General features: G+C 53.7%; 3 protein-coding genes across 4 annotated transcripts; 1 reads left to right on the top strand and 2 right to left on the bottom strand.

Annotated features, from left to right (window-relative positions):
• Positions 1-995: 995 nt before the first annotated feature.
• Dhx58 (DExH-box helicase 58) lies at positions 996-10,554 on the bottom strand. The gene is made up of 13 exons (XM_021641121.2): positions 10,440-10,554; positions 10,125-10,293; positions 9,689-9,890; positions 9,234-9,424; positions 8,605-8,721; positions 7,418-7,544; positions 7,126-7,317; positions 5,514-5,767; positions 4,896-5,045; positions 4,634-4,795; positions 3,395-3,585; positions 1,732-1,828; positions 996-1,462 (listed from the first exon to the last, which is right to left on the bottom strand). Exons 1-13 carry the CDS (start codon positions 10,457-10,459, stop codon positions 1,277-1,279), a joined length of 2,058 nt encoding a protein of 685 aa, XP_021496796.1. The 5' UTR covers positions 10,460-10,554; the 3' UTR covers positions 996-1,276.
• Positions 10,555-11,594: 1,040 nt separating this feature from the next.
• On the bottom strand, positions 11,595-19,803 carry Kat2a (lysine acetyltransferase 2A). 2 transcript variants are annotated; one of them, XM_021641169.2, is made up of 18 exons: positions 19,407-19,803; positions 19,141-19,264; positions 18,646-18,791; positions 18,438-18,527; positions 17,963-18,144; positions 17,690-17,881; positions 16,740-16,846; positions 16,429-16,539; positions 16,196-16,335; positions 15,894-16,102; positions 15,557-15,683; positions 13,751-13,861; positions 13,228-13,371; positions 12,892-13,006; positions 12,768-12,804; positions 12,619-12,682; positions 12,429-12,513; positions 11,595-12,285 (listed from the first exon to the last, which is right to left on the bottom strand). In XM_021641169.2, exons 1-18 carry the CDS (start codon positions 19,737-19,739, stop codon positions 12,092-12,094), a joined length of 2,511 nt encoding a protein of 836 aa, XP_021496844.1. In that variant the 5' UTR covers positions 19,740-19,803; the 3' UTR covers positions 11,595-12,091. The 2 variants fall into 2 exon arrangements, with proteins under 2 accessions (XP_021496844.1, XP_021496845.1); XM_021641170.2 differs by having other exon boundaries at positions 16,196-16,332.
• Positions 19,804-21,022: 1,219 nt separating this feature from the next.
• Positions 21,023-21,636, top strand: Hspb9 (heat shock protein family B (small) member 9). The gene has a single exon (XM_021641202.2). It carries the CDS (start codon positions 21,111-21,113, stop codon positions 21,588-21,590), a length of 480 nt encoding a protein of 159 aa, XP_021496877.2. The 5' UTR covers positions 21,023-21,110; the 3' UTR covers positions 21,591-21,636.
• The last annotated feature ends 306 nt before the right edge of the window (positions 21,637-21,942 follow it).

Here is a 21,942-nt window from a genome sequence, read left to right as displayed (position 1 = left end):
GAAGGTTGGAGAGCAGGAAGAACTGTCATTTTTCTGTCGCATCTCTGCCCTAATCATTTCCTCCCCCCTTGAAGGTGACTCGTGCCTGCTGGGCCTCTTCCTACAGAAATAGCCCTTTCCCTGAAGAATCAACCTAGTTCTTGCCTCTATTAAAATGAGAACAAAAAATTTAGGCCTTTGTGATTCTATTCCATGCCTACCTGATCCCAGCCCATAAATGCTGCTTGTAGGGGTCTCCTCACCCCAGGTGAGAGGGGAGAGTGAGAGGGGGAGGGAGAGGGATTAGAATCTGTCACAGGATGGAGGGGACACAATGGCTTTTTATTTTTTATTTATTTTTTTTAGAGGCAGGGTTTTTCTTTGTAGCCTTGACTGTCCTGCTGTACTGACTTTGTAGACCAGGCTGGCCTTGAACTCACAGAGATCCACCTGCCTCTCCTTCCCAAGTGCTGGGATTACAGGCATGTATCACTATGCCTGGCTGACCTTAACATTTTTTTTTTCCAAGACAGAGTTTCTCTATTTAGCCTTGGCTGTCTTGGACTCCCTTTATAGACCAGGCTGGGCTGGCCTCGAACTCAGAGATCCACCTGCTTCTGCCTCCTACGTTCTGGGATTACAGGTGCATGCCACCGTGCCCAGCTCCAGAGCCTCTTTTGTGAGAGCTGTGTCCTAGGCAGGCACTACCTATGTGCAGTTCTGGGGATCAAACCCAGGGCTTTGTACATGGCAGGCAAGCACTCCAAGACACTGAGCTATGTCTCCAGTCCCAAGGGGAATATTTTAACATTAACAATTACTGCCAAGCAGGTTAAGTGTGTGATGAGGGGTAGAAGACAGGGCTTACAATGGGAACAAAGACATTTAGGGGTGTGTGTGTATGTTTATATCTTGACTACAGGTGGTATATGAAGTAAAATGTATTAAATTGCACATTATTAATGAGGTTTATTTTCCATCAATTACACTTCAAGATAAAATGACATATTTCCGGCCTCATTTTATCATTTATTTTGAATTTATGAAGAGCTTCAAAAAAAGAAAAAAACAAAAAATCCAGAAGTTTCCTGGGCAAGGGAGGGATGCTGCGGTTCCCAGTACAGCAATTCTCCTGCATCAGTTTCCCAGCATCATTTAATGTGTGCAAGAGTAACTGGGGCAGAATAAAGGGTACCTCATCACCCCATGGCCAGAGTGCCACCCAGAGGAAGGAGGCTGGCTTGCTGGACTCTCCTGCCCCCTGCAGCCTGAGCTAGGTCCTGCAGCCACAAGGGTGTCAGTCCAGGGAGAGATCAGACAGGCTCCGGGCGCAGTCCTGCAATATGTCGAAGTTGGCTACCAAGAAGGGCACCCGGGACCACTTCTTGGCCTGGATCCTCCCGCGAGGTGTCTCCAGTAGCATGCTTTGGATCTTGAGTACTGGCAGGGTCACTGATTTGTAGATCATCTGGAAGCCCCAGGCCTGGCGGTGGAAAAGATGGAAGCATTGGTGGGTTTCGGTCCTCAAGCTGGACTTCTGTGATGACCAGGCCTCTGGTGGTAGAGGCCATCAGAGACCATCACACAGTGGGTCTTCCTGAGAGAGGACCACCACAGACTGTGGCTCTCTCACAGCAGGGCTGGTTCCCACTCTGGGTGAGGGCTTGAAGGCATCAGCTGGGCCTCCTCTCCCAGACCAAAGGCCTTTGGAGTCTGGGAGCTTTTTGGCCTGGTCTAAGGTCTCTCACTTACCTCCCCACAGTTACTGCAGCTAATGGAACTGCCAGGCCTCCAGTCCTTGAAGACCTTGTTTATGACCACGGGCTTCTGGGAGGTAGTATAGTAGGTCCTAGAGAGGATGGAGTAAACAGAGCAGCTTGGGAGCCCCTGCACCCCAGATTTCATGCCCTGTGACTGGCTGAGTCCCTGCCAGGGCAGCAGGCCTTTCAGCCTGTCAAGATACAGAATTTCCCAGAACCAGGAAGTCTAGACCCTCGGGACCATCTGCCTGCTCTGTCTGTATCCTGTTCCTGCACCCAGGCTTGGGAACCTTTTGTCTCTCACATGAGTGATTTCAAGTTTCCGTATAGATCTCCTCCTTCGTCCTTATTCCCAGCCCCGAGCCATCTCCCAACACCTGAGAAAGTGGCCTAGAAATATCCACCCATCCTGACATTCCCTGGCTCAGAATGCATTAGTGCCTCCTGGATCAAGGTTTAACTTTCAGGCCCAACCTACAAGCTGCTCCATGACCCGGCCTGTCCTCATCCTGAGTCCCGAGTCACTCCCGACCTTCATCCTCTCAGAGTGAGTGTGATCCCTCACTCTCGCCTAGAAGCATTTTCCTGTGTTCAGACCCCACCACCCTCCTTTCTCCTACCTAGCTGAAATGCTCTCAGAGGGGGACTGTGTGAAGAACCCTGGTGCCGTGGCCTGACACAGGGGAGGTGTTTAATAAGCAGTTACTTAGTGAATTAAGAAGTAAGGTGACACTTTAGGAGGCAGGATGGGGAGGCTCAGTGGGAGAGCCTGGGCTGTTTAACTAATTCAGCGTGTGGCAGAGATTGGGGAGGCTCCTGGGAGTGACCACACTCCTGCGGAGGTCAGAGGAGAAGCTCTGGGAGTCTCTCTCCTTCTCCCATGGGGGTGTTGGAATCAAGCTTGGGTCATCTGGATTTTGAGACAGGGTCTCATGCAGCCCAGGATGGCCTCCACCTCCCCCTGTAGCTGAGGATAACCTTGACCTGCCTGCTGATCCTGCTGCCTCTATCGCCCGAGTGCTGGGTTACAGGTGTGTACTATCACACCCAGTTGCTCAGGATCCAACCCAGAGCTTTGTGCATTCTGGGTACAAGTTCTACCAACTGAGCTGCATCTCAAAGACAGGGTTTCTCTATGTAGCTCTGGCTATCCTGAAACTCACAGTGAAGATCAGGACCCTTGCAGCCTGGCCTGGAAATCTCCGTGTAGCCAAGGGTGACATCTTGAACTCCTCCTACCTCTCGGGTACTGGAACTACAAGCACCCACATCACCACATACCAATTCAGCTACAACTACTACTACTTTTCTTTTTCTTTCTTTTTAGATGGAGGCCTTACTGTTGCTCTGGCTGATTCTGACTTCCTAGGCTCAAGTAATTCTCCTGCCTCAGCCTCCTGGGTAGCAAGAGACAGGCCACCTCACCTGACAGGTGGACCTGTGGAAGTCAGTTTATGGCTGAATTCTTTGTATCCTAAATTTCAGTTCTCTTTCAATCACATCATGGCTGTGGGAGCTGAAGCAAGGCACCGCACCTCTGCTTCTTCGCCTCTGGGCTGGGGCTGGGGATAAAACCCGCTTGCTAACACGTTCTTTGGCCTCCCACGCCCTGCGAAAGTCCTTCCTCATCTTGCCAGCCCTCCCACGGCTCTCACGAGAAGTTGGGGTTCACATTGACGTGGTGGGTGCCCTCCACCTTCCGAAGGTCGCTGCCGTAGCCCACGGCTATCATGCAGTTGATGCAGAGGAGCTGCACCTGCTCTGGCGTGAACTGTCGCTGCTGGCTCTCTCGGTGGGCCGTCCTCGCCGCTCGCTTAATGAGAGCTGCCAGCTGCAGGTCCCGGATCTGGGGGGCAAAGGTGGAGGAGAGGTGACAGGGACATGGATACCAAGAGACCCAACCTCAGGAAAGCCCCCAGGGTCCCCAAAGACCTCAGGTCGTTTGTACCCAGACCCAGGAGATGATCTGTTTTTGGAGGCAGCGTCTGCCACTGAGCCTGAAGCTTCCTGACTCAGCAAGCACACAACTCCTCCTGTCTCAATCTTCTCAGAGCTGAGATCACAGGAACACATTGCCACGCCCAGATTTGTACCAGGCTGGGAATCTGAACTCAGGTCCTTGTGCTTATGTGACCCCTTTGCTGACTGAACCATGTCCCATTCCCATGAGTTTTGAAGCTTCGTGAACAAAAATATGGGTACAGGGCTGGGTGGTGGCGGCCCATGCCTTTAATTCCAGCACTTGGGAGACAGAGGCAAGCAGATCTCTGTGAGTTCGAGGCTAGCATAGTCTATAGAGTGAGCTTCCAGGACTACACAAAGAAACCCTATCTTAAGAAACAAAAACCAAACCAAACAAACAAACAAAAATACAGGGACAGAAGACAGCATTTATGCAGAATCTGTTTTCCCTTTGAGAAATGTCATGCAAAGCATTTTTTTTTTTAACTCTATCATGGGACATCATTATACTGGGACAACAGGACTAAAGAGAACAATTTGGACACCGCTCCCAAGATCAGTACATTGTTCCAATCTTAGCTTCTGCTTGTGTCTTTGTTTTCCTTCTTTCTATTTCCAGAATGACTCTCACAAACAAAGTACCCGTCCTTCCTCTGCTGTCCCCCACCGTCTTTAAAACGCAGATTCCCATGTATCTCAGGCTGGCCTAGAACTTGCTGTTGTAACGAAGGGTAAGGGTACATTGGGACAAGGCCTGTTTCTAAAGTCTTGCAGAGGACTTTAGAGGCCTGCCATCTCCTGGCAACATCACCTTGCCCTTGATCTTTCTCTGCATTGTATAAAAGTTCCCTGGGCAAGCCTGACGGGGACCCCAGGAGTGTGTGCAGTCGGAACCTCAGGCTCTCACAGGCTGCGGCAGGCTGCCTGCTGACCTTGGCCTTTAACTCCTTGGGGTCCATCTTCTGTACTGCAGCGACTGCCTGCTCCATCAGCACCTCCAGAGCCTCATTGGTCAGCTCCCGACGCAGCTCCCGACTGCCCTCTGTCGCCACAAAGGAGTACACGCTCTGATCGGCTCGGGCCCGGCCCCTGGCCTGGGAAGAATGGCAAAGGTGAGGCAGACTTGGGCTAGGGTCCGGGGTTGTAAGGGATCCTTCCGGGGCTGTTGTAGTGGGGAGGAGGGATTTAGAGTACCTGGACCATGGAGATCTCATTGGTCAGGAGCCCATAGCGCACCACCACATTGCACTCGGCGATATCCAGCCCCTCTTCCGCCACACTTGTGGCCACTAGGAGGTTCACGGTACCAGCCCTGAACTCCTGGATCACTTCTTGCTGGTCTTTCTGTTGGAGGATTCGGGGAGGAGGAAAACGTTTATGGGAACCCAGAATCCCAATCTCATCCCCAGGTCTCCCCAAGATCCTGCCCATCTCCCCTAGTGACCCCCAATCCCTAGGACACTCCTCCTTCTTTATATCCCTCCTTCCTCCCTCCCTCTCTTCTTTCCTTCCTTCCTTTAAGAAATTCTCACACATCTCAGGTTGCCCTTCAACTTGCTGTTGCAGCCAAGAAGACCTTGATCTTCTGGCTTTACCGCCCCTAGCTTCTAGCTTCTGAGTGGCGGAATTACAAGGTACTACCAGCACCTGGCTGGTGGCTTTGTGCTTGTGAGGCAAGCATCCTGTCAGCTGCCTCTTGCCTAGAAGATTCAATCCCACTCCTCCCTCCCCCACAGCCTTCCTGCTGTCACTCTGCGCTGGGGACCCTGTTCCTTTCTTCCCTATGAAACGTCTCCAGCCAAAAGCAGACACCTGGGTCATGTGTGTGCTCTGGCTGGCACTCCCCGCTCCGATCAGCATCTGGGGCTTGACATCCGCATTCTGTAGGCCAGGGTGCTGCTGAAGCCAGAGCAGGAGGGAGAGAGCACTCTGGCGGGTTTTGGTGAAGATGATGCCCCGAGGGCAGTTGGGACTCCTAAACTGCTTGAGCAGGATCCCCTCCAGCATCTCCAGCTTCGGGTTCTCCGGTCCGTGAGCCGCTAAGTGCGCTAGCCTGTGTTTGTTGCCTGAGAACACCAAAACAGACACAGGGGCACAGGGTTCAGGCCTGGGTTGTAGACAGGGTGCTCTCAGGGACAGGGCTGAAGGAGGCTGGGACACTTGCTCCTGTTCATTCCCAGAGCTGATCTAAGAGCATGCTCAAGGACACAGGTGCCACTTACTCTCAAGGCTGAACAGCCCAGGCTGGCCTTAAACTCTGCCTTCACTTCCTAAGTCCTGGGGTTACAGTCATGGGTCCCTGCACTGTATGCTGGGGAAGCAAACTTGGCCTTCATGCATGCTAGGTAAGTGCTCTAACCACTGAGCAGCACTCCAGCATTCCAGTCCCACTCTTGTGCTTTTCTTTTCCTTTTTTTCCTTCCTTCCTTCCTTCCTTCCTTCCTTCCTTCCTTCCTTCCTTCCTTCCTTCCTTTCCTTCCTTCCTTCCTTTTCTTTTTTTGTCCAAGACAGGCTTTCTCTGTGTAATAGCCCTGGCTGTCCTGGAACTCACTCTGTAGACCAGGCTGGCCTCGAACTCTGTCTGCCTCTGCCTCCTTTGTGCTGGGATTAAAAGTGTGTGCCACCACCATCTGGCCTTTGAGCTCTGCAGACCGATCTCTGATACCGGGATAGCTTCAAGCCAGATTTTCCCGGACCACCTTCGGTCATGTCAGGCGTCCATCAAAATTTTGTTATTACCATGTATGTGCACAGCATGTGTTCATGGGTGTGTGTGCCACGGCATGTTACGTATAGAGGGTGTGGATTCCATCCTATCTCTCTCACTGAGAAGAGTTCACCATTTGGCACGATAAACTTGCCAGCGAGCCCCAGGAATCCTGGTGCCCCCAGCACCCAGGTGCTGAGATGACAAGTCTGCTGTGCCTGGTTTTTAAGTGGGTTTCTGGGATTTGAATCCATATACCGCCATGGAGACATCCTATATTGTTTCAGAATGTCTTTGCTGGGGCCTGCCAAGATGGCTCAGAGAGCAGGAGCGTCCGCTACTAAGCCTGACAGTTGGGAGTTCATTCCCCACGGCACCCACGCTGGGAGGAGAGCACAAACTTCTTCACGTCGTCTTCTGACACCCCCCCACACGTGCTTGGTGGCACACGGTAGCCACGCCCACACACCTTCCTCTCTCCACAGAAGAGACGCGTGTAACAAGAAATTAAAATACCTCTGTGTCAGCAACCCGAACTCCTTTTCCTGTTACAAACCGTCCCCATTCGAGGAAACAAGTTTGCCCTACTAGTAGCCTCGGGTTTTGGCTAGGAAAAACAAGAGACCCAGGACCCTCGCTGGGTCCTGGTAAGCTGCTGCCCAGCCGCAAGTGCCCTGGAGCTCTGAAGCAGTTCTAAAGCCCGGATGGGGTCCTCACCCGAGAAGAGTTCCAGCAGCCAGCGCTCGGCGTGCAGCAGCTGCGTTTTGGTGGCCCGCTCTCTGTCGTAGAAATCTTTCAGCGTTTTGAGAGCGTCCCTCGCACGGACAGTATCGTGGATGAACAGCGCATCGTTGTACTGCCGCAGATGCAGCGCGTACACGCGCTCTTGCTGTTGCCCGGCCTCCGCGGCTGCAGGAAAGGAACGCGGGGTCGCAGGGTCAGCGATCCTGAGGCTCTTCCATCCCTCACGGTTCCGCCCACACAGGCCCTCCCTAGCTGCCTCTCTCACCAGCCTTTTTCAGTTCCACGATTTGCTGCTCATATGTCTGGGTTCCAAATTGCTGGCTCAGGTTAGGTATCCCTAGTTGCTGGTGGATTTGGTTCATGAGCTTTTTTAGCAAGTCTCCAAAGGGATCCTGGGCAAGGAGGAGGGAGGCGGAGGAGGGAATTTGTTGTGGAAGTTTTGGTTTATGATATGTGAACGAGCCCAGGTGTGGGCTATGGGGCTGATTCAGATGGTCCACAGCAGCAAAGTATCTGCCTCGTGTGGGCTCTGAGTGGGGGCTCTTTGCCAGCTGCAGATGGTTTGAAATCTGAGGACTCTAGAGAGGGAATAAATGCCAGAGCCTAGAGAGTGTTGAGGGGCTCCAGGAAGAATAGGGCTGGTGCTTCCCCCCCCAGCTCCTGGCTGCTGTTGATGCAGCCTGAAAAGAAGTTGGAGATATTCTGAAATGAGGCTTGGACTTGCCCCAAGAGACCTGACAACCCTAACCAGCAGGAAGTAGCTAAAGAGAACTATGCTCTCTCTCCCCACTAACCTTTCTCTCCTACCTGGTGTTGGGAGGGACTGGGATGGAGAAAGGTATGAGACACCCCAATAAAATAGTTTTAGAAAGCAACGTCCATGGGGATTCCTATACACATGGGAGGGTTAGGTGTTATATAGGACTCAGGACCTTTCCCTGAGAATGAGAACTTCAAAGTTCTGGGTGTTGAAGCATCCAGAGACAGAGGCCAGGTCCTTGTATGCAGTTTCTACCGTCTCACCCACTGTATACCTTGGCCCTGTGGCCTGGGCACAGTGATGTTGAGAGCCCTGGAGCAGACTTGTCCTTACAGACATCAGCAAGCGTCACTACTGAAGAAGAGAACTGGTCTAGCCTTGACACCAAGTGCCCCAGCTTCAGGGCGTGACCGTATCATCAACAGTAGGCTATAGACTTGGGCTCATGTGTCTCAGAGCACAGAAAAGGCAGGTTGATTAATGGGTACAGGCGGGCCCGAAGTGACAAAGAGCTGGAGAAGGTGGGGTCAGGGCCCAAGCCTAGGTTCCCTGACTCTGCACCAGACTCCCAAGCCTGCCCCGTGACCCCTCATGCACCTGTCTGCACCGAACTCCCAAGCCTGCTCTGTGGCCCCTCACGCACCCTAACTCTGCACCAGACTCCCAAGCCTGCCCCGTGGCCCCTCACGCACCTGTCTGCGCCTTTGGCAGAGGTCATACTGCTTGCAGGGTTTCGGGTTGTATGCCAGCAGCTGGGAGTGACATTTCTCTGGTGACATGATGTGCCATGCATCCAAGTTAGCACAGAGCTGGAGACAACAGAGAGGCATCACTGGAAAGAGGAGTCAGAATTTTGAGGGAGGTAGGGCTCCTGGCTGGGGACCATTGGAAGTTAGGATCCATCTCTGCAAAAAGTCTGAACATGCACCCTCTGAATTACTAATATTCCAGCACTGGTGAGAGAGAAACTTAGATTTGAATGAACATGAAGAAACCATTGAAAAAAAACAGCAAAGAATATAAAACAAGAACATACCAGGCAGTCTGAACAACTGTTGCTATGACAGGGCAGTGGGGATGGCGGGGGGGGGGGGGAGTGAGGGGGGGAAGACTGACAGTGACAGAACTGTTTGCGGAAAGGTGGGAGGAAACCAGACGGAGGTTCAAAAGCAAGGGCATTCCAGGCAAAAGGAAGAGTAAGTTCAACAGTTGCCACGAGCCCAATATGCCCAAGATACTGGAGAACAGTGTAGCCACGGGGTTGGTAGGGCTGGGAGAGGCAGAGCAAGCGAGGAGGGAGGGCCTCAGGGGCTCAGCTGACCTGTAGGATGTGGTCGATGGCTCCCTGAAGCTTGGTGGCCCCTCCAGTGCCTGGGGAGGCGGTGAGACCCAGCACCTGGGGAAGGGGCTTTGCCTTGTGGAGCTTATGCTCCAGGTACCGGCTCAGGATGCTGTTGTAGACGGTGTCCTTGTGGGTGTGGTGACACTCGTCCACCACAATCAGCGAGAACTCTGGGGGGGGGGCGGGCACATGAGTTATGAGCTGCGCCCGGCGGACCTCTTCCTCCCCCTCTTGACTGAAGACTCCCCTCCTCCCTTCCCAACGTTGGGCTGGGTCCCAGACAAGGAGCAGGCAGGAGTGACTTCTCTACAATTTACAGATTAGAACATTGAGGTTTGGCTGTGGGGAAGGGGCTTCTTTGCCCAGGAATGGGGGGCTGCTCATTCCCACACTGACTGGAGGCCTCAACTCTTCCCAGGACCCCCTGCCCTCACCTGTGAGCTCCACGTGTTCCTCTTCATCCGAACTGATCAGTGCCAGCTGCAACAGCTCTGCCGTGCAGATGAGCAGGTCATGTCTCCGGGCTATTTGGCCAAAGCCAGCTCTGGATCCCATGTCCCCACTCAGGGTTGTCATGGTCCAACGTTCATCCAAAATGCCCCTGAATTCCTCAGCATGCTGGTTCACCAGATGCACCTGGGCAGTGAAGGATGAAAGGAGAGGACTGACATGGGGGTCAGGGTGGGAAACTGGGAAACATCAGTTGTTGGGAGTTGGGGTGGGGGAAGCCGTGAGGAGTAAGGCGGATCCTTCAGGACATCGCTGCGTTCTGAACCCAGGTAAGAAGACCTGGAGGAGATGTCGTCTAGAAGAGACCAAGAACTGTCCCAAAGAGATGAGACCCCATTTCGGGAAGGGCAGAGCACTCACCCTGTTGACTAGTACCACCACCTTGCTTCTGTCCACTGTCTCTAGATGCCTCTTGGCCACAAAGGCAGCTGCCCGGGTCTTCCCAGCACCCGTGGGCAGCCAGATAATGACATTCTCGCCCTCCAGAGCAGGTAGGATCACTTCCCACTGGTAGGGCCGCAGCTCCATTCTGGAATGGCAGAAGCCTCAGAACCCCTGCCCTCTAGCCAACCCCTCCCCCACTCCCTGCCAGTCCAATCAGTTGCAGAGGCTGTTCTCCGCTAAGAACTCCCAGGTGATCTGTGGGAGGTGGGCCAGAGCACCGTGTATACCCACCTGGAACCTGCTCTGGCCATGACTGTGGTGGCTGTTAGGGGCGAGTAGCAGGCTAGCCTAGCCCCTGCTCAGCCTTCTGAAACTGTCTTTCCAGAGCTGGCAGCTCAGTCATTAGAAATGAAACTGAAACAAGGGGAGGAGCCAGTTGCGCTGTGCCTGGCCCATTCTGGCCACAAAAAAAAAAAAAAAAAAAAAAAAAAAAAAGAAGACTAGGACTAGGGAGATTCCAGTTACTGACCGGAATGTGCTTTTGTTGCTCCTGGGTCCTCTACTTCCTCATTTTTATTTTTTTTTCCCCACTGACAGCAGTAATCCTGCCCTCGGGGTTAGACTTAAAGCCTGGAGGTTCTACCCTTGGTTGCCTGGTGCCTGGAGCAGGACCAGGCTGGAGTCAAAGAATGGGCAGGCATTAGGGGCAAGCTCTTGCTCTCCCTTAGCAGTTAAGTCAGGCTGGAAGTTAGTTACTGGAGAAGAGGGTGAGGGATAGCAGTCAGCCCCCCCCCACATACACACTATGCATGGCAGGGGTCAGTGGTACCCGAGCCTGAAGTCAGGCTTCCAGGTTGTGAGGAGGACTGGAGGAGTGAAGGTTGGTCTGCTAAGACTGCAGCTTTATACCCTGTTGTAAGTTGCTGTTAAAATTTACTATTAATTATCTTTTAGTAATGCTGCTATTAGTCCTAAACAGCTGTATAGCCAAATCACACAGAGACTGGGATTTATTTAATTAACCTAGAACACAATGCTGGGCAATAGTTGTTCCATGCTAAACCTCCAAGCCCACGTAGTTTCCTAACATTTAGATTTCCCACATTATATTTGCTTTTAGTGATATATTAGGTCCAGTCCATCTTTCCACATAGTTCCAAGATCTCTCCCCTGCCCTTTCCCCCCACTCTTTCCTGTCCTCTGGCTCCTCCCCTCTCCCACCAACCCCTGCCTCTCTATTGCTCAACATTGTAGCTGGTGGTTTTATTTTGTTTACACAAAGTAGAGACAGGTGATGCTTAGAAAAAGTATCACAATGCAATGTCTGGATTGAAACCTGAGAGTGGGGAGGAGAAATCAGCATTTGAATGAACAAGGGTAAGGTGTACAGATTTCAAAAGAACATTATACCAACAATACCTGTCCCCCTAAAACAATCACACAGGGTTTTTTGTTTTTGTTTTTTAAAAAAAAGCTTTATTGTTCCCTCCAAGGGAGTAATGCCAAGGAATGAATGGTCCTCCTGACCCCTGCTCTGGGGGACAGATGGACAAAACAGTGTAGGAAAAGCCATGGCCCCTTAGTCTGGGCTGTTTCCAAGCCAAGGCTACTCATCAAATAGTCCTGGCCCTGGGAAACAGGCACCTGGACCAGGATCAGGACTCCCAGCCTACATAGCTCTAGAAGGACCACGGCTGAGCAGTTCATCTCCTGGCCGCCAGATGTTCTACAAGAGGCTGGGCCCAGACCAGATCTCCCCCAGGTCGGATGCAATGAAGGCAGGAACAGGGCTGCTGGCTTGGGAGTGCCTGTTGGCCGAAAGATCTGCAAGATCTGGGGACCCTGGCTGGAGTTTCTCCTGCTGAGTCAGGGAGAGGGGGTCCCCGGAAAACCCAAATGGATCTGAGGAGACAGAGGAGAAGACTGCAGCTCCTCGCTGGTGACTACTTGTCAATGAGTCCTCCCTCCTTGAGCTTGAAGTAGAAGAACTTCTCCAGGGCACTGGCACAGCGACAATATTCACTGTCCGGGGGATTGTACTCCCGGCAGTTGGCGATGACCCGCTGCAGGTCGGCTACAAAGAGCTTCCGGGTCACGTAGTAGCGACTGCGCAACCGTTCTGTCATGGTCTTCAGGTCTGGGTCAAAGGGGAGAAGGGACATGCCTTTAAGAAAGGAAGGGGTGTGGCTGGGGCTGCCCACCGTGGCGGGTTCCTGACTCAACACGGGCAGGAGCAGATGTGGGGCACAGCTGGGAAAGTGAAGGCAGGAGGGTTCTCACCAATGGGAAAGCGGATAACCTCATAGTAGTCGGGGGCCTCCGACTTCTTCACGGGTTCCATGAAGGGCCAGGCACTGGGGTGTGACTGGAAAGAAAGATTTGAGCTGGGGACAGGCCCACGGTGCACACTGCCCAACCCAAGACTGCCACCCGCCTCAGTTAACCCTAGAAGAGAACCTGGGCCTCCCACCTTGATCTGAGCCAGCAGGTTTTTCAGGGTTGTGTACAACTGGTCGGGGTCCTTTAGCTCCTTGCTGGAATGAGAGATGGCAAGTCTGAGGTCTGGGACCTTCTCTAACCCCAGGGCCCCGTGCTCACTCCCCCTGACTAAACACTTACCCCTTCTCCTTTCCCAATGGCTTCCAGCCTGTCTCTCCTGCAGAGGAGAAGAAAACACCCCTAAGAATGCTTGCCCGTGCTCTGAGAATGCCCTCCTGCCCTGTCAGCCAAGGCCCCTGCTCACGAATGCCGGGGACGCTCTCCACAGGGATCTGCCTCACTCCCTCCTTGAAGCAGCTGAGTCCGGGGTAGACCTTGCGGATCTGTGCCTGCTTGCGTTCAATCAGCTTCTTGATGATCTGAGGAAGCAAGGGTCTGAGGGGCCAACTCTAGTCCAATCACCCCCCAAGGCCATGGTCAGTAAATGGCAACATTTTGACTTTTCCTAAGAGGTAGGGCAAGAGCCAAGACGTGGCCTGTCTCCATCACAGGTGCACGTTGCACGTACACCTAAAACAAGCCTTTGCACACTTACTTGCCAGTGCAAGCTCGCAAGACCCCTATGGATACACATGCGCACCTCTTTTTGTTTCTTGATGATGTGGGACAGCTCCGTGTAGGGGATCCGGGGGTTCAGCTCACACTCCATCAGCGTAGCGCCTTCGTAGTCCTTGATGTAGCCCAGATAGCGGCTCTTGGGCACCTTGATGTCCTTGGAGAAGCCCTAGGTGAGTGGATAGTTAAGACCCAATCTATCAGCAAGGGCTCTCCGACTTTCACGGCCAATTCTTCAGGAGTAACTGAGAGACAGTGTGTGGCAGGGCTCCGCCACGTCTCTAGACATCCTGGCGGCAGCGTGGGAACTCTACCTGCCCCTGGAAAGGCTCTGAGCCGGCTGGCTGCTCCTAACCTCCTCCAATCCCCAAAAGGATGACCTTCCAACCCCTGCTCTTTACTGGGTGGCATTAGGGAGAAAACAGTAAGAGAGGCCCTTCCTCACTGGTGCCAGGTGCAAGAGGGAAAAGAAGGGACTGTTATACTACTGGAAATTGTGCATACAAACTGGGGACCGAGGCAGCAGGTATAATGGGACGGGGTCTTACCTGCTTTTTGAAGTAGCCGATGGCATATTCATCAGCATAGGTGAGAAAGTACAGGATGCTGTGCTTGATGTGGTACTCCTTGAGGTGGTTCATCAGATGGGTGCCATAGCCCTGCAGGGGAAATGGAACAGGTCGGGAAGGAGATAGGGAAGCTGAGGCAGGGAGGACCGGTGGCCAGCAGAGGACCAGACTTTATGGAGAGAAAGAGAAGGCTTCTAAGGTGCTTGCTCAGGGCCAGATTCGGCACTTGATTCTTCAAAGACCCATTTGCCAGCTAGCCTACACATAGGTATTAAACGGCCCATTTCATGGGAAAAACAACAAAACCCGAAAGCCAGTTACACAAAGAACAGTCTAAGGTCAGTTGACCACAGAAACAGCAGTGCTGAGTTTCAACCCAACACAGCCTGTTAGCCCCACACCTAGGCGATTTTCGTTTTGTTTTGTTTGATTCAGGATTTCTCTGTATAGTCCTGGCTGTCCTAGACTTGCTTTGTAGACCAGGCTGGCCTTGAACTCACAGCAATCTGCCTGCCTCTGCCTCTCTGAGTGCTAGGATTAAAGGTGTGCGCCACCATGCCTGGCTCACATCTGGAGTTTTTAGAACAAAGGGGTCACAGAGGCCTGTTCATGACATCATCTGAACCCTGAACTCACTCATGTCAGGACCACATAAATATATATAAAACAAAAGAACGAGAAACCCGAAAGTAATTGATTGTTATTAAAAAAAAAAAAAAAAAAAAAAGACTCTGGAACTATCAACTCCTCAAGGTATGTAAACCTTTTTCTGTGAAGAAAGCAAGGTTCACTTTAAGCACTGCTGCCTTGGGGTGGAGCTCAGTTAGCCCAGCGTTTGCTCCACATGCACGGAGACCCGGGTCCAGTCCCCAGCAGTGGATAAAACCTGGCGCGGTGGCGCGCACCTGGGAGCTCGGCACCCTGGTGGCGGGGGAAGAGGATCACAAGTTGAAGGTCCCCCTGGATTACACGGGGTGTTTAAAGCCCGACTTAGCCGCATGGGGAAACAGAAAGTCCCAAAGGTTCACTCAAAAACATTGCTTGTTTAAAAGCGGTTACACAGAGAAACTGTCTCCAAAAACAGAACAAACAGAACAAAGCGTTGCTTGTTGGGGGCGGGATTCAGCGGTAGGACATCTGCCTCGTGTGCCCAAGGCCCTGCATTCCATCCCAACACCAGAAGAAAGGTTAAAAACAAAACCATTGCTGGGGCTGGAGAGCTGGCTCAGTGGTTAAGAGCCCTGGCTGCTCCTCCAGAGGTCCTGAGTTCAATCCCAGCAACCATATGGTGGCTCATAACCATCTATAATGAGATCTGGTGCCCTCTGCTGGCCGGCAGGTGTACATGCAGGAAGAAAACTATAAATAATAAATAAATCTTAAAACAAAAAAAACAAAAATTGCTGATTCCAGTACTTTTTCTTATTTGTTTTTTTTTTTTTTTTTTTTTTTTTTTTTTTTTGAGACAGGGCTTCTCTGTGTAGCCCTAACTGCCCTGGAATTCACTCTGTAGACCAGGCTGGCCTTGGACACAGAGATCCACCTGCCTCTGCCTCCTGAGTGCTAGAATTAGAGGGGTGTGCCGCCTCAGTGATGTTTTTTTAAAAGCGGGTGTTTTCTGAATGATCCCTTTTCTAGGCGGAGCTCCCACCCTGTCGGAACATGTGGAAATGCCTCGTTGCTGGAGGAGGGCTGGGGCACAGACATCCTGCCGGTCTAGCTGGCTTGGTCCAAATTTAGAAGCTGTTGGTGAGCTGGGGTCACGGTCAGGGGTACTGTGCTCACCTTGACCTGCTCATTTGAGGTGACAGCACAGAAGACGATTTCCGTGAAGCCCTGAGTGGGAAACATGCGGAAGCAAATCCCGCCGATGACCCGCCCATCCTTGATCAAGGCCAGCGTCTTATGTTTCCTAAGAGAGAGGGGACAGGTCATGAAACTTACCCGTCCCATCCTTGCTCCTCCCCAGGTCCCTCTGCCCTGAAAGAGTGGAGTGTCATCGGGGATAAGAACAGAGGAAAGGCAATCCCCAAAGGTTGAGCTTTGGGAACTGGGAGAGTGCCCAATGTAGAGGGATGGGAAAGCCAAGGTGCTCAGGGGCTGGGGGGGCCCCGGGACTCACGGGTCGAAGACGAGGCGGGCAATATATTCCTTGGGCATCCGGGGCAGCTGGTGGGAGAAGACATTCTGCAGCCCCACAAGCCAGAGCAGCACACGCCGGTTGGCCTTGGGTGTTAGAGAGTTGCCAATGACGTGGAATTCGATGATGCCTCTACGCTCCTCCAGGCGAGCTGTTTCGTCTCGGGCCGCATTGGCTGAGAGCAGGCTTGTCTAGGCAGACGAGGGGCAGGGGGCAGGGGTAAACAAGGGCCTCAGGTGAGTGAGGCTCCCTTCCCCCACAGGTCAACAGGTTGGGCCGCCTACCTCGGGCCCCAGCATGGCAGCGGGGTCAGTGATGGTCAGCATGACCTCATTGACCAGCTCCATGGGGATGTCACCCATCACCCGGAGCCGCTTAGCATCCTCCAGGGTTAGGTTCTCAGGAAGCTTCCTTTTCTCTCCTGCTGGGGAGGATGACAAGGTCACCCCGGGAGAGCAGGGAATTGTGGAAGGGAAGGGGGCAGGTGGGGTGGAGAGGTCAGGGTTCAAGGACCCACCTGGCATGGGCTCTGCCCCTGTGGAGTCTAGGCTCAGTGAGCTGTTGCTGGCCCCACCCATGGTGGGACTGAAGATGGGGGCGCTGGGGACAACCGAGGCACTGACCGTCGCTGCGAGAGGAGAGAAGTCAATGGCGGGGAGTGGAGAGGGTGGCGGGGTCTTTGGGAGGATCCCGGCTCTCTCAGCCCTATCTGAGCCCCACGGTGTCTTACCACTGCTGCCACACCCCACCACTCTGTCATCCCAGAGGCAGCAGGCCAGCCAGGGCGGCCTGCGCAGGCCCTGCAGAGAGTGCTATTGGGCCACCAACCTGGCCGGGGCACCAGCTGCGTGCCCTCTGAGGGTGGCATGGTGAAGCCCGACTCCCAGATGGGAGAATTTGCCCCGTAGATCTCTTCCTCAAGCATGGACAGGAACCTGTGGGGAGGGTACAACTGTCCCACGACTCCAGCCTTCAACAGGGAGCAGCCTGGGCCAGACCCCAGAGGGACGAGAGGCCAGACAGACAGACCCTGTTCTCGGTGGGTGGGAGGAGAGAGCAGCTTCTGCTGTCTGGGAAGGCCTAGTATGCAGAGGGAGGCTCAGCTCTCCGCCTGCTGAGGACAGGACACAACCAGGATAGAGATTAGAGACCCAGTTTTGCCATGATGTATGGCACAGGAGAACGGGTCTGAGCTGATGCTATCTCATGCTGTGTGGTCAGGCAGGGCACTCAAGTCACCTGAATTCCCTCATTCCCCTCTGTGTCAAACTGGCCTGAAAATTACCCAGTCTTGCCACCTCTTGTCCCCACATGCTGGCTCCCAGCAAAGTTTTTTTTTTTTTTTTGACTAGGGAGCTATGACCCAGATTCAAATGGGGGGAAGGCGTGGCACAATACAGGCAAATGCACACAGAAAGGACTAGAACAGAGACGGGTAACTGGCTTCCCTTCAGACGTAAACTGACTTCTTGGAGCACTGTGGTGGGAGGGGTTCTGAGGCTGCATCCAGGAGCCCACAGGAAACTATTAGTAACAATCTACCAGGGGTTGGGAGGGGGTAGCGTTAGCTTGGGCCATGTACCTGCCATCCCCAGACTAGCACATACTAGCAAGTAGCTTCTGGGCCATGGGCAAATCTGCCAGGTAGACACCCAGATCCCAGAAGGCCCATGGAGGGAGAGGAGGGACCAATCCAGGAAGTCTTCCTGGAAAAAAGGGGACAACAGCGAGGACATGAATTTGGGGGCAAAATCCCAACAGGCCAGACCGAGCCTTACTTGGGGAAGTGAGTGAGGATAAGGGTCCTCTTCTCCGGCACCAGCTTGTCCTTTTCCACCCGAAACTTTTCCAGCAGCTGCCGCCGGGTGACAGTGAAAATGGAGCGCAGGAGGCTTCGGCCAAAGACGTGGGTGGTCTCGTATCGGGGGAGGCTATCGCAGCTCTGAGGCACGTGGCAGTAACAGAGCCACCTGGGGGAGGTGGCGTGGTCGGTGAGGGTGGAGGTCACCGGACCGTACTCGCCTCCCCGGAGAGGCCCAGCCCGGGCTTACCTGGTATAATTGACCTTGTAGGTAGCGACATCCTCAGACTGGGATCGCTGCCGGAACTGGGCAGGCGTCTCCAGCTTCCAGTAGTTAAGGCAGAGCAGGAACATCTTTGAGAGCTCAAACATTGTCTGCCGCTCTCGGGGGGCCAGGTGGCTAAATTTGTACTGCACAAAGTTCAGGACGCCCTGAGAATTAGGGAGGAGACAAAAAAAAAAAAAAAAAAAAACCAGTAGAGGGCATGAGCAGCCAGCAGAGACACCTCAAATACGAGCAGAAGGAGGCTCTCCCCTCGCTCCGGGGTTCTGTGAAGAGAAACTCTGACCCTTCCAACTTCCACGCCCACCCTGAGGTCAGCAGACAAACCCTGTCCCTTCTTTGAAACTCTCTTCTGTTCTCGGCTTGAGGAAGAAGAACAGACTCCCCAACCCCCTAAGCCACCCCTCAGTTCTGCTCTTACTACAAAGCATGCCTGTCCTACCTGCTCGATGTTAGGCTTCTCAAACGGAGGGCTGCCTAGGGAACCCTCCACCACTGGCCGTGTCATCTGCAGGATGCATTTCCGGAGGAGCTGTAAGGAAGAGAGATGGGGAGAAGGAGGCGTAGCAGACAGAACCCAGAGAACCAGACCCCCAACACACACAAATGCCTCGCCACCTCCTTTACTCTTCCGTTCCACGAAAGCTCACCTTGAAGAGGTAGAAATACACCTGTTTGGTGTCCGTGTCCTCTTCCTTGTGAACAGACATGAACAGATTTTCCACGTCTACTACCATTCCCAAGAGCCGGTTAATCTCATCCTCTGACACATTCTCCAGGTGGGACACATGGTCCGCTGCAAGACCGTTATGTTAGGGTTGGGAAGAACAGATAGAAGAGAGCCATGGGCCTTTGCTTGATTCCTGCACCTCCTCCTGACTATCTGATCATCCTCCAATCCTTGAGGGACAGGGAGACCCAGTGTTCCCAGTTCTTCCAGAAGCCCTTGGTAGCTCCCTGCTTCTTCTGGGAAGGCCGATTTCCTTTTTCCTTCCTCAGAACATACACATACGGTCCCAACCCGGTCTTTCTTTAGGAGTCTCTCTGGTTTCTCTAAGAGGCTTTACGGTACTTATGTCACCCTGTCCAAACAGGACCTGGCACCTGGCCTCCGCCCCAGCTCCGAAGATGCTTGCCTGCCTTACCCAAGGGGTGCTCACAGCTACGGCATAGCTCGCTCAGGTTGGCAGCTGGCTGCTGAAGGTCCATGCGGGGTGCAGTGGGGGGCTTGGGGTTTTTCCAGCCATTACACTTGCAGGTTTCATTGGCCTGAAGGCGGAAGGATCAGTCACCTGATGCTGCAACCCCAAGCGCAAGAGCGGCCCTGCCGCTAGGGCTTCGCCCCCATTTCCCACCCCGAGCCCTAGGATGCCCCAAGCCCCGCCCCTCTCACCCTAGGCCCCGCCCCCACCTTGCAAGCTGAGAAGACCCCTAGTTTCTCAAGCTTCTTGGCACGCGGCAGCCCCCGGACTTGCGCCTTCCTCTGGCTAGCGCGCTGCTGCTGGCTCAGGCCAGGTCGAGCCGGATCCCCCCCACTACCCGACCCCCCACTTCCTACCCCGGCCCCCCCAGTCCCTGTGCTCCCGGCTGGTGCTGCAGCTGGGGCAGGAACTGGTGCCGGAGTAGGAGCCGGAGTAGGGGCTGAAGCCGGACTGGGCGCAGGAGTTGGGGCCGGGGCAGGGGACTGAAGGGGCCGGGGCTGCGCGGCCGGGGCCGGGTTTGGGGCCTGGGAAGGTTCCGCCATGGCCTCCCCCGCAGCGGAGCGGCGCCGCGCTCCCAGCCCTAGGGCCGCATGGGCAACCGGAGCACAGTGCGCAGGCGTCGCTGCCCCGACGCACTATGGGAGTCGTAGTCTTAACTTGCCGCTTTCTATGCCTTGGCCTTCCAGACTTGTCTGCCCCGTTTCTCGGTTCCAGACAACCAAGCGTCGATCGATTGAGCATCCTAGGTTGACCACTACTTCGTACTAGTCTTTTTAAATACATCTGGGATAGTTACAATTACTGTCCTCTTGGAGGCAAGGGGCAACCCAAAACACTGGCAGTGTGAAAGCTTTGTGGGCTGTGCTCTTTTTAAAGTCCATAGGTGGAAGAACAGGCCTGGATCTGAGCTTGGCTCCCGCAGTACAAAAGCCTGCTCCAAAGTGGCTGCCATCTCACAAGTGCAGCTACAATAGAGATGAAATGTAACATTAATTCTACATTTGCTTTTGTGTGATGTTGACACAGATGGATTAACTTTGACATTCGGCTTTTTCTGTACTTTAGATTGCGGTTAAGCAGAAACAGTTTATTTTCAAAAGAACACAGAGTAGTGGGCCATGCTGCTGAGGCTGGTGTGTGTGTGAGAGAGAAAGGGGGAGGGGATGGAGGGGAAAAGAGAAAGGAGTAGAGAGGAGCTGAGATTGGCAAATGAGCGAATTAAAGAACCGGAGACATTGCTAGCCCACACTGCAGATATGGGGGGGGGGGGCGGTTTTGTTCTATGACTAGGCAAATAGGACTTACCCAGCCTTAAAGCTGGAGCAAAGATCCCTCACTTTATTCCTTTCTTTCCCTCTTATCTCCATCTTTCCCCTGCCTACCCCTTAGGGGAGTTAAAAAAACAAAAACAAAAAACATAGAAATAACCAGTTTCTTCCCACCCGAGTGTTAGTTCAGGACTGTGAAAGGTCAGGGAGAGACTTCTTTCTGGAAGACCAGGAAGGCCCTGCTCCTCTTCTGTCTCAGTCAATGGAACAATCTTCCTTGCCCCAAGCCTCATTCTTAGGAGGTCAGCGTAGCCCAGGGCAGGACAGGGCAGACCTCTTTAACCCTGTTGCCCAATCCCTTCGGAGATGGAGGTTGAAATCCCGCATATTCAGGGTGCTCCAGTTCCTTCACAGCCTCCTGCCCTCACGTAAGTAAGGGAAGGACCCAGGGAAGAGCAGGTCCCGGACAAAAGCAGCAGTGGGAAACTAAGTCACTAACAACCTGCCGCTTTCAGAGACCGACGCAGGGAGCCGACTTGAGCACTTGCCCCTCCGGATGGGAAGAGTGGGCGGGCCCTGCCTCTACGCAGATACCCAGAGAATTCTGGGAGCCCTCGTGCCCTCTGGCAGCAGTTGCTATCTCGGATGCAGCGGGTAGGGAGCAGTTTCTCCACCGGGCAACAAGAACGGGGGGAGAACCGGGTGGCGTCCCGATGTCCCAGCGCGTTCTTCGCTGAAGGAAATCAAGTGGACACCCTACCGGTGCGGCTGCTCAGGGATGATCTGGCGGCGGTGCAGGGCGATGACCACACCGAACAAAGTTTCCAGATGAAGGTGGCCGCCCATGGCTTCACTCCGGAGGAGTTGGTGGTGCGAGTGGACGGTCAGAACCTGATGGTGACCGGTGAGCGGCTACAGGAGTCGAATGACCCGGTCAGGGGCAGCTACCGCCTAGAGCATAAGGTGCACCGGAAAATGCAACTCCCAGCGAACTTAGATCCAGCAGCCATGACGTGTAGCCTGACGCCCTCTGGCTATCTGTGGGTCCGCGGTCAAAACAAGTCGCTCCATCCCTCGGAAGCCCAAATAGGTCAGGCCCCGAGGCTTAGGAACCGGGAGCTCTAAGGGCGCCAACCTACCCTGACCCAATAAACCGAGATGTGCAGCAGCATTAAGAGTCCGTTGGCGGTTTTTTCCTTGGGATGGAGGGAGGGGAGTGGCCAGGGGAGGCATCTTGAGGTGGCAGTGCACCAGTAACTAGGGGCTCCGAGATAAACTGGAGGGGCTTGTGGACACAGCCAACAGCAACAACTCCAGCAGGGAGCAACAGAGGCTGCAGGTGCTGCCCATGTTCATAATCAGTCAGTAGGTGGTCTTGAGCCTGGATGGACAATGCTGAACCTGGCACGGGGGGCTGCAGCACTGGCCTAGTGACTCACCCTCAGTGTTCCTCATCAGGGAGAGGCAGAAAGATGGG

This window comes from Meriones unguiculatus, chromosome 7, assembly GCF_030254825.1.
Source record: "Meriones unguiculatus strain TT.TT164.6M chromosome 7, Bangor_MerUng_6.1, whole genome shotgun sequence".
Classification (NCBI taxonomy): Eukaryota; Metazoa; Chordata; class Mammalia; order Rodentia; family Muridae; genus Meriones; species Meriones unguiculatus.
Note: the sequence above shows the minus strand (reverse complement) of the source record. Positions and strands in the feature narration are given on the sequence as shown.